We start from the raw sequence: 12,491 nt of genomic DNA, 5'->3' as shown, positions 1-12,491 counted from the left end.
CACCCAGCATTCAATTTTCACCATGAGACATCAAACTTTTCGGTGAGCAAAATGACATACCACGTTTCAAAACCACATCACTTCACCCTGTAGCAAATTGTCTCACTGAAAGTATTGTAAGCATATTCAAATCTCATATAACAAAAGCCAACACAGTAGTACAATAAGGATAATGCACTATTAATTTTTCTTTCACAATAAAGAGGCACTCCACATGATACAAAAACCTCCAGCAGAAAAATTGTGTGGAAGACTGCACTGTACACTAATGTCAATACTAAAGCCACTCATTCATTTATAGACCAACCACACTCAGCCAAGAATAAAGTTTTTCAAAGTCACTGATCAAGTACTCATTACAAAAATGGAAAGAAATAGTGGGTACCAGCCAAGGTGATATATTTCTGAACATAATGTACAGGGTCAGAACTAACAACGGTGTCACAACACGGCATAGAAACCAAATGAAGCCACAATGTGTGCATGCACATATAGCTGGAGCTCCTAGGCCATTTCTTTCACAGACTCATATGACTAAGATGCAGCCAGCTGTCTTGGTGGAATTACAATTGCAGCCAGCAGTTCTCCCCAACTTCACCACAAGCAGTGAGACCCAGATGCAGCAAACCAACAACGTCCTGATGGAGGATGGCACAGTGCCTCACCCCACAGACAGAGATATGATGTTGACGCAGTGGATTAGCTGGACCAAGTACCCATCACCCAGGTTTTAGGTACAGCTTTCCTCAGCTTCAGGGGGCAAATGCAAGGGGGAGCACCAAGTGTGTATCTACTATAATTCGGATGGTGGTAGTCCCTACGAAACATGAAACAATCTTTGTCAACACCCCGTTTTTCATCCAACAAGGGAAGCTGTATCCTCCAGAAAATATAATATACAGCCTACATAGATGAGCAATGAGCTGCTTATGACTCAAGAGCCAAGGACTATATCACATCCAGTCGCCAAACATTAATAGAAGCAGACAAACAGTTCCACTCATCTTGGAATACCTCAAAACAATCAGACAGAATCAGAACAGTGTCGTAGGACTCGTCTGCACTCTCAACCACGAAGAGGCAAACTGGACATTACACAAGTGACGGTAGTCACTGTTCACTACACCAGTATTGAAAGATAGATCAGTACAAGTGAACTTTGAACTACATTACTATCAGTAAATCATTGTAAATTGTTGATCATCTGTACTGTAACCTATTTTTGCCATTGCTGTTGTCTAACTTTACTTGGTCTCATGACGAATCTGTATAGTTGCTGCATGCAAGCAAACCACCACATAACATTAACTACTTGGGTAGTAGGGAGGGATGGTGAGGGTTATCTTCCTGTCACATTTGTATGTTTGAAGTAAAGTGCATTTGGTGAATACAACAGGAGACTAGCTTTAAGAAACAGTACTGCTAATGTCAATTTTGTGGAATGTAATATTCTACTGAATACAGAGGCAAAACATTATGGCCACAAGCCACCGCGTGGTCGAATGGTGGTGCTACAGGCATGTGGCACAGTAAAGAAAGCATAAGTGAAGTGAGTTAAAGAGCAATCATTCTAATGATGATACAGGTCATAAATGGGAAAATCCACCACCATGAGTGACTTTGACAAAGCATAGACTGTTTTGGTTCATCACATGGGAATGAGCACCTTGAAAATCGCAAAGCTGGTTGGCTAGCTACCTGCTACTGCCATGAGAATCTATGGAAAGTAGCTGAATGACAGTGAAACCACGTGTGTTCGACAACGTGCTGGATATTCACGCCTCAGTACAGAACCTGATGGTTAGAGGTCTGCACACACTGTAAACCAGGACAGGTGGCAATCTGTGGCAGATCTGATGACAAAATTCATTGCTGGTGCAGACACAAGTATTTAGGAGCACACCGTTCAGTGCACACTGTTGATCAAGGAGTTCAGCAACAGGCGACACCTATGTGTTCCCATGCTGACAACGACATCATCACTTACAATAGCAGTTGGCCACAGGATCATCGAAACTGGAAAATGGATCAATTGAAAGGTGTCATCTCTTCAGATGAATCATATTTCTTGTTACACCAAGTCAATGGTTATATCCAGATACGCACCAGTACAGCTGAACGTCTACTTGAAATGTGCACTGTGCCATGAACAGACTGGTGGGACAATATTATGCTTTGAGGACCATTCAACTTGGCTTCCCTGGGATCTGTGATAGCAATTGGAGGCACCATGACAGAACTGAATTATGTGAACATTATTGTTGACCACACATCCCCGATCGTACCTGAGGTGTTTCCTGATGGCAATGGCATCTTCCAGCAGGATACCTGTCCATACCATCAGGCCAAATCATCTACAGGAGTTTGAGGAGCATAACAATGAATTAATATTGGTGTCTTGACCACCAGATTCATCCAGTCTGAATGCAATGGAACCAACACACCATTAAGCATGTGATCACTACACTTTAGCTTGTCAGTGTATATTCAGTCTCAAAAAGTGACTTTTCCACTCAATGGCAGAATCAGACAGGCATTTGGGTTTGTACAGTCCTTTCCAGATCACTTCTGTGAGTTAAGATATGGACATCTGGACCACACTACACTGAAAATGAACTGGGGTAACTAATGTAACAGGTCACTGAGCTGCTGCAATATGAAATAGTGAATGCTAGTGTTGTGATGGATGTTTCCCAAATTATACTTAGAAGATGTGCTTGAGCATTTCAAAATTGTTACAGCTACATTCTAGCCTAATCTTTTCTACAGCTATCCTATAGCATTAAAATACAGGACTTTTGACATTAAGGTAAAGTCTGTAGTGCACATTTTACACTAACTTTCTGTGTTTGAGAACCAGTCATAAAGTTTGGAACAGATATATAAAAATACTTGTTGAGGTGTGGACCATTTTACTCATGCCAAAAAGTACTCATTGGAATGAGCTGTCTTTCTGGTGATGGTCATTGCTATCTTATTGATGGTGAGTATTTCTACTTAGCACTACCACTGTCTTGCAGTTGCCACTAAGCAACTGTCACCTATATCAGCCACTCCTTATATATCATTTGAGGTTGTGCTCGCATCAAAAGAAGATAAGTTATTCTCCGGAATGTGAATAACATAAACACTAAAACAGGGTTCTGTTATTTCATATGGGAAATTGTAAACATCGTATTCGACAGTCAATATGGTGTAGCCATGTTTCAACAATAATCTAATTTTCCTATAAAAACTGATCAAAACCATAAGAAGATCAATCCTCTTCTGTGCCCTGTCATTAGGTATGTTCACTTCCAAAACACATTTATGATGTAAAATTACTGTGGTAGCCATTTTCAAACAAGCTGTGTGGTTTCCGTTTGATTATTTAAATAACTTCGATATGTCAGTAGTAGTTTTATTTAATGACGAATTTTATGTTTTTTTCAGAATATTCAACACAACTGACATTGAAATACTCATGTAAATTCCCTGGCTTTTCATCTGGATATTACATGGGTTCAGCTGAGAAAGTTAGCAACAAGAATTTCTACAGGTTTCCAGAACAACCTCAAGAGTTGCTTCTGAAATGGAAAAGTTTTGTAAAGTGTCACCTGATGTGAACTGTGCTAATTATTTTGTTTGAGAAGATCATTTTTTCGAAGAAGATTCTATGAATAAAACTAGGCATAGGCTAAACAGGGGTATGTTTCCAAAACATGTCGCAGGTGTTCCCTGTGAAATTGCTAATATCAGTAGTGAATCAAGTGAAACAGTTGTTAATAGCAAATTAGGCTTACCAAGCATTAGTGGTGCTATGGCAAGTGTTCATTATACAGCTGCTAATACAAGAAGTGAAACTGGTGTTAATGAACTACAAAGCTTTAGTTGTGCTGTGGCAAGTAGTTCTCATGCAGCTGTACGACAGATAAAAGAAAATTTTTATTATGTGCTTGAGAAATAAAAAGTAAGTTTTTTTTTCATTTCACGGTTTTTATCCACCTTTCCTACTTTTGGTACTTAGTATTGATGTCTTCTTTTTGTGTTGAAGCATTTACAATCTTAAGATGTAGGAACATTTTTTAAGAAACTAATGGTCAGTAGTACAACTTCCCTGGGTATTTACTCACAAATTACAGTCCTGAGCATAGTTGAAACAAATTTTAGAATTCTTCATTAATTAACACTGTGATACAAGATTTCTTAATTGAACGTCTTTAACTGCCAACAATTATTCTCTTAATAATAGTTTTCTTCCCCCCCCCCCCCCCCCCCCTCTCAACCCCGCAACTTGTGAGCCATCAAAGTACAACATTACTCAGTAATATCTGTAGTCCAATTTAGCTACTACAGTTTTTATTTAGCTTGTGACAGTTATTTAGACTACAATCTTGTTTCGAGTTCTGTCAGTTTCAAGTGTTGCGTCTAGTTCTTATGATGCACAAAACGTCCTGGAGCTTTTATAGGTTGGTAGAAATCAATGTGTGTCAGTTTGCAAGACTATTTTTGATGTTTGTGTCCAACAGTAGCTGCTCAAGAAAACATCATAGGAGCAGCCACTGTCAGATACAAACGTCAAAAATAGACTTGTAAACTGACACACTTATATTGATTTCTATCAGCATATATAAGCTCCAGACCCAACACTTGAAACTGACAGTAAGTCAAAACAAGCTTTTAGTGTAAATAACTGCAGCTAAATAAAATTTAGCAGCTAAATTGGACTACAAATATTCCAGAATAATAGGTTTGTTACTGCTGTATTCTAATGTGCTATAGCTGTGTTTAAATTGTTTTTTTATGATGCTAGCCAATAATTACATGGAACGCCCAGAAAACTGAGATAAGAAAATTAAAAGCAAATAAAACCTTACAATGTACATAAGCTAGGAGGGATGCAATCTGCAATGTTTATTCTTTTTTAGTTCATGATCATACCACTAGAGGCGCTGCTATCGGTTTGTTTTTCCCTCTTTTAACATGGAAGTTGTGCTTCTCTTTTCTTGCTTTTCTGTGGTGACACCTACCTTTAAATATCTTGCTATGTGTTTAAATAATTGAATGTTTTATGGCAGTCTACAACATCATTCCGATCACGTGATTTTTAGCAAGCTTGGGTACATACCACAACAGCTACTGGTATTATGTGTGTTTTACTTAATGATTTATACTGTTCACTATTCTTTTTTACATATCTCAAGCCCAAAATAAACCAATACTCCAATAATTTTACACACAGAAATTTACCAGGTGCCCTTGTATTGTAATTCTCACTTCACAGACATATCAAATCTTACCTTGTTGAAGTGTTATCGTAATGGCCACTCCTCCTCATTTGGAATACATTTGATCCACCTGAAAATTATTGTTGCAAAAATGTGACTACAACTGCTAATACAATGCAACTATTTCAGAATTAACTATAATCAGACTACTAACAAGATTTCCAAAATTAATTTACTTTAAAATAGAGGACGTACGTCATCCTTTCCTGATGTGCAAATCATAGCATTACAGTTTTCTACCAAGGCCACTAGCTAAAAAAAAAAAAAAGAGAAGAAGAAGACATTTTAATACAAAGTACACTAAATTCGATAAAAAAATGCCACTATATTATCGGAGGTACAAAAGCAACACAAAGCTGCAAATCTTCAATGGGCCAAACACACAGATACTGTACAGTAGATGGCTGGAAGGATGTAGTATCGTCTGATGAGTTGTGATTTTGCCCCTTCTCAAACAACACAAGGTGCTGAGTGCACCAACTGCCCATATAACTTGCATGTGTGGAGAATGTAATTCAATCTGGAGGCGATCCTTTCGCACTTCAGGGTGTTGTTTTCCATACCATGACTTGGGATCACCCATTTAGATTGTCATGAAAACGAACCACAATGTTTGTTTCCATATTCTTGGTAAGGATATGGGAGATGTTAGTGAGGAGCAAGGAGGGCATTTTCACCAGGGCATTAAAGTAGTGGAAAAACGCTATCAAGGCCGCTGGAACACCAACATGATGGGGACTACTTTTGGTCACTTCACCAAGAAGTTCAACAAGCAACTCATTGTAGAAGAAGCTACACAAGAAGCTTCAAAGAAAAAAGAGAAATAAAATACAAACCAATTCCAGCTGACAAGTGAAACCTCTATTAACACAAAAATGGTTCAAATGGCTCTGAGCACTATGGGACTTAACATCTGTGGTCATCAGTCCCCTAGAACTTAGAACTACTTAAACCTACCTAACCTAAGGACATCACACACATCCATGCCCAAGGCAGGATTCGAACCTGCGACCGTAGCAGTCACGCAGTTCCGGACTGAGCGCCTAGAACCGCATGGCCACCCCGGCCGGCCCTCTATTAACACACATCATTGTTTTAGGTAGCTTACTGTAAATACAAACCCTGCTTATGTTGTAACAAAGTGTTTCATTAATTTCCCCGTTTACCGTATAGCATAGGATTTTTATACTAAAGGCTAGATATAGATTCAGTTCATAAAAATCTATAAAGATCAGCTATCAAAGTAAAAAAAGTTTTTCAAAAAAAGTTTTTCGTTGGCCTGTGTTATTGATACAACCACTCCAGGGCAAGTAACAATGAACGGTCCAATAAATTAGGACAGATACATTCATGCACAGCCTTCAGAGCACAAGACATTCTGTCGTGCTGCCATTCACCCTCACACTTTGCTCGACCTCTTGATTACAACATGAACCGAGCCCCAGATCACAATGCATACACCGAAAATGACATATAAGAAGCGCTGAAATGAAATGATGACATCCTTAAGCATGCGAACAAAGGCAAAGGGTAAATGTACCAGAAAACACATTAAACACCAAGCCAGACTGATGCCAGTAAAGAGGCATTCAGGAAACAGAGAATAAGGGCTAAGTATAGACAATATTGCACTGGAACCTGAAAATGTTCAGCTTAGACCAATACTGTGGTATATAACACCCATGAGCTGGAAAACAAGAGAATATCATCATGATCAAAAAGAAAAGGAAAAAAGCCATGATTACAGACAACTACAGTGATGAACATAAAATTGCTCCTAATTACAACACTTCATATGGTAATAGAAGACCTCTATTGCAGGAAATTATACCAGATTATGTAAAGATTATCTATATGTGAATGCTATTTCCAACATTCAGTGATTCACGCAAGAAAGGCAACAATTTAATCAGACACGTTGTATTCACTGATTACTATGTTTGTAGCCATAAAAACAAAGTTCTAATTTCAAACAATAAATATAATTAAATGTAGAATAAATGACATAGGCCCACAGACAGGTGCTCCTTGTGAAAGTGAAACAGATGAAGTGAAAAAACGTAATGTTTCACATATGAATTAGTATGATATGTTCATTCCACTAATCTCAAGTGAAGGATGTGAAATGCATCGAACAATTTAAATTACTATTTACATATTTTTGATATGAATATAACAGAGGGAGACATTCCACGTAGGAAAAAATATATCAACCAGCGCTTTCTTGTTTGGTAAGTCACAATATATTTACATATTTTCATTTACATACTACTAAAATAATTGTTATAAATATAAAATGACAAATGCAAAGTCCATACAATCATTCCTAAGCTGCAGTACCTAAGTGAAAGTTCATAGTGTTAACTTCTTCTGATTGTATTACCACACTTACGATATGTGAAAAATCAAATATTACATACCACTTACATGCTCTTGGACTCAAAATACTTGAACTTAGATTCAGAAATTATAATATCATAAGTCATTATGAAAAGAAAGTAAAATAAGCATGATACCCTTTCTTTTATCCAAATGTGGCATTGCCAATAAAAATTTGTTAAGACACTTCTATACTGTGGAATACCCCTCCCAGTAGAATCTGTCATCAACTTGTAATACCATGAGCTTATCTTTGTGCCCATATATTTTACATGTAAACTGTATGTAAACTTATTAGAGGTTCAGAAAAGCGTACAGTGAGTCTTTCCAGTGTTTAATCAGAATGTATTCCCCACAAGAATCCACAAAAAATCCACTATCAGCTCTCTCTTAAAAATAGAAAGATTTTAATTTTGTTACCAACTACAATGTTGCTTGTAAAAAAAACTTAACATCTGAGAATGTTATTGATAAGAAGACATTAAAAACACGAGAAACTCCAATGGATATTGGAGGGCACTGCATCGGAATTGCAATTACACTCAATAACAAAAGAAATAAATCAATACTATCTGCCAATAACAAGCAGATCATAATCTCCTTTCAAGAAAACTTAAAAGAACAGCATACTTTTGTTTCATAACACAGCACATAAAACATTGATGTTTCAAAGAAGTAAAACCAAAGTGAATCTCCAAAGATAATAGCTATTATGAAATCAAAAATGCTTAAATGATACCTGACTTGAGAACATATCAAGGAACAACTGTCTTGGATGTCTTATATTTGAATGCGAGGTAAATAAAGGGAAATTTGATATGTAACACAATTAGGACAGCATCCAAACACTGCTGTCGAAAAAAAAAAAAAACATTAAATTTTAAAATAATATTGGTACACCTTTGGGAAATGACAAAAAGGGATAGAACAGAGCATTAAGTGCAGTCAGTGTTTATGCCTGGGGAGCCTCATTCCAAATGCTGATGAGGCTGTTCTGATAGCCGTTAATGGATTGCATGTTGGGACGAACAATGCCTATTGTTTGGCTCCACAGTCATACTTGATCATTCTAGTGATGGCAGACAAGGTGGAGAAGACGAGACTTGAAATGACACATTTTCAGAGACTACTGGTCTCACACAGGTATAATTTTATCTATTTTAGGTTTACATTTTGCAGCATCAATTGAAAATTTGTACCAAGGCTGGGAATTGAACCCAGGTCTCCTGATTACTAGGCAGGTGCATTAGCCACTAAGCCACATGGGCACAGTGGTTTGCACAACTGCACAGATTATTCTGGCACAAATTCTCACTGCTGCCCCAGTTCCTTTAAATTCCCCCTTACACATGAACACAATTGGCGAGGCTCTCCACGTTCTGCCTAGTAAGCAGGAGATCCGTGTTCGATTCCCCGCCCTGGTACAAATTTTCACTGGTCAAAGTTTCTGAAACTGTGTCATTTCATTTGTGAAGTACCTGCTCCCGGGTTTGAGGCTGGATCCCCCATTTATGAAAAATTCTGAGGTAAAATTCCAGAACTTGGAGATCCTTGGCAATTCTGTTCATGTGTAAGGTGGAATTTAAAGTAGACTGGGGTGACAGAATTTGGTCTTAGGAGGGAGGCATGCCACAGTAATCCGTGCAGTTGTGTGAACTGCTATGCCAAGGTAGCTTAGTAGCTAACATACCTGCCTAGTAAGTAGGATACTCGGGTTCAACTCTCAGGCTTTGTAAAAATTTTCAATTGCCACTTCAGTCTACATACATAAAAAGAGGAGACTTGGTCACAGAGTTCCAACAAAGTTCACAATTTGCAGCATTTTACAGAACTGGCCATGGCCCCTTGGTTCTGAGTGAGTTGAATGGAACTGTAGTGCCCCCCTAAATGGGTCATATGTGCGCTACACATCAGTGTTTGTTACCCAGGTAGCTGACTGTGCCTATGGGGTGCATATGAGGGCTTTTTTTAGACTAGGAGACTCTCCACCCAGTCCAGATGACAGCTGTAAGAGACCCATGAGTATCAGTGTAAAATTCAAAGAAATGCACCCACAGGAGAGAGTATTTAAGACCTAGCGATTAACTAAAACGGCAACATGCTCCTAAAAAGCAGTTGGCTCCCATAATACAAAGTACAGAAAGCTGGTTAAATCTCAAAACGAGTAGCAGTACAGTTTTTGGGGTAATTTAAGTGTGTACCAACAGGATAGGCTAATGGGAAACGGAGTGAGTGTATTTGTCACAACAAACGAGAAACTCAAAGCCAACAAGACAGAGACTGAAACTGCATGTGAGATTGTCTTGCTGTCTGGGTAACACTCAGTATCATGGGTGAGCAGAAACTTATAACTGGGACCTTTGACAGCCATAGTCAACCCCCACCCCCCTGCCAAAAAAAAGAAAAAAAAACTATAAAGAAAATCTCTGTTGCTAGTACATAAACCCCCATTAATAATATCGTCAGAGGAGGCATTAACTATCCAATAATCAATTGGGAAAACTAAGTTTTGTAAGAGGCGAGTGTGCCAGGATGTCATGTGGAACATTAGTGAATCACTTCTCTAAAGACTACGTAGAATAGATAATTCTGAAGCTGACTCCTCTAACGGTAACAAATAGATATGGTCTATTTGGGACAATGACAACGATGATTAACACAGCACAAGGGGAGCTAAAATAAGTAGAAGGATTTACATCTTTATAAAAGTAGACAAAGAGGCAGTAGCGTTACATCTCAATTAGGAACATGAAACACTTAACTCTTGGCAGGAGCACATAGAAGAATTGTGGCTGAGGCATTGTAGAATAGTCGAGCAAGCACTTAATATATGTGTACATAGGGAACAGCCCCCCCCCCCCCCCACCCCATGAACCATGGACCTTGCCATTGGTGGGGAGGCTTGCGTGCCTCAATGACACAGACAGCCATACCGTAGGTGCAACCACAACAGAGGGGTATCTGTTGAGAGGCCAGACAAACATGTGTTTCCTGAAGAGGGGCAGCAGCCTTTTCAGTAGTTGCAGGGGCAACAGTCTGGATGATTAACAGATCTGGCCCTGTAACACTAACCAAAAAGGCCTTGCTGTTGTGGTACTGCGAACGGCTGAAAGCAAGGGTACACTACAGCCGTAATTTTTCCCGAGGGCATGCACCTTTATTGTATGATTAAATGATGATGGCGTCCTCTTGGGTAAAATATTTCGCATCTCCGGGCGGGGACTACTCAGGAGAATGTCGTTATCAGGAGAAAGAAAACTGGTGTTTTACGGATCAGAACATAGAATGTCTGATCCCTTAATCGGGCAGGTAGGTTAGAAAATTTAAAAAGGGAAATGAATAGGTTAATGTTGGATATAGTGGGAATTAGTGAAGTTCGGTGGCAGGAGGAACAAGACTTTTGGTCAGGTGAATACAGGGTTATAAATACAAAATCAAATAGGGGTAATGCAGGAGTAGGTTTAATAATGAATAAAATAATACGAGTGCGGGTAAGCTACTACAAACAGCATAGTGAACGAATTATTGTGGCCAAGACAGACAGAAGCCCATGCCTACTACAGTAGTACAAGTTTATATGCCAACTAGCTCTGCAGATGATGAAGAAATTGAGGAATTTTAGGTTAGATAAAAGAAATTATTCAGGTAGCGAAGGGAGACAAAAATTTAATAGTCATGGGTGACTGGAATTCGTCAGTAGGAGAAGGAAGAGAAGGAAACGTAGTAGGTGAATATGGATTGGGGCTAAGAAATGAAAGAGGAAGCCGCCTGGTAGAATTTTACGCAGAGCATAACTTAATCATAGCTAACACTTGGTTCAAGAATCATGAAAGAAGGTTGTATACATGGAAGAACCCTGGAGATACTAGAAGCTTTCAGATAGATTATATAATGGTAAGATTGAGATTTAGGAATCAGGTTTTAAATTGTAAGATATTTCCAGCGGCAGATGTGGGCTCTGACCACAATCTATTGGTTATGAACTGTAGATTAAAACTGAAGAAACTGCAAAAAGGTGGGAATTTAAGGAGATAGGACCTGGATAAACTGAAAGAACCAGAGGCTGTACAGAGTTTCAGGGAGAGCATAAGGGAACAATTGACAGGAATGGGGGAAAGAAATACAGTAGAAGAAGAATGGGTAGCTTTGAGGAATGAAATAGTGAAGGCAGCAGAGGATCAAGTAGGTAAAAAGACGAGGGCTAGTAGAAATCCTTGGGTAACAACAGATACTGAAATTAATTGATGAAAGGGGAAAACACAAAAATGCAGTAAATGAAGCAGGCAAAAAGGAATACAAACGTTTCAAAAATGATATCGACAGGAAGTGCAAAATGGCTAAGCTAGAGGACAAATGTAAGAATGTAGAGGCTTATCTCACGAGGGGTACGATAGATATTGCCTACAGGAAAATTAAAGAGACCTTTGGAGAAAGGAGAACCACTTGTATGAATATCAAGAGCTCAGATGGAAACCCAGTTCTAAGCAAAGAAGGGAAAGCAGAAAGGTGGAAGGAGTATATAGAGGGTCTACACAAGGGCGATGTACTTGAGGACAATATTATGGAAATGGGAGACGATGTAGATGAAGATTAAATGGGAGATATGATACTGCGTGAAGAGTTTGACAAAGCACTGAAAGACCTGAGTCGAAACAAGGCCCCCAGAGTAGACAACATTCCATTAGAACTACTGACAGCCTTGGGAGAGCCATTCCCGACAAATCTCTACCATCTGGTGAGCAAGATTTATGAGACAGGCGAAATACCCTCAGACTTCAAGAAGAATATAATAATTCCAATCCCAAAGAAAGCAGGTGTTGACAGATGTGAAAATTACCGAACTAT

At 38.8% G+C, this 12,491-nt stretch overlaps 1 protein-coding gene across 6 annotated transcripts in view; it reads right to left on the bottom strand.

The window, feature by feature from the left end:
- LOC126187852 (uncharacterized) overlaps window positions 1-12,491 on the bottom strand; it is a 240,019-nt gene that overhangs the window by 176,222 nt on the left and 51,306 nt on the right. For all 6 annotated transcript variants that reach the window (XM_049929171.1, XM_049929214.1, XM_049929197.1 and 3 more), the window contains one exon: window positions 5,280-5,337. In XM_049929171.1, coding sequence (XP_049785128.1) covers window positions 5,280-5,337 — 58 coding nt within the window. The remainder of the gene's footprint in view (window positions 1-5,279; window positions 5,338-12,491) is intronic.

The sequence above is a fragment of the Schistocerca cancellata genome, chromosome 1, assembly GCF_023864275.1.
Source record: "Schistocerca cancellata isolate TAMUIC-IGC-003103 chromosome 1, iqSchCanc2.1, whole genome shotgun sequence".
Classification (NCBI taxonomy): domain Eukaryota; kingdom Metazoa; phylum Arthropoda; class Insecta; order Orthoptera; family Acrididae; genus Schistocerca; species Schistocerca cancellata.
The sequence above is the reverse complement of the archived record's forward strand: the minus strand, read 5'-3'. Positions and strand labels throughout refer to the sequence as shown.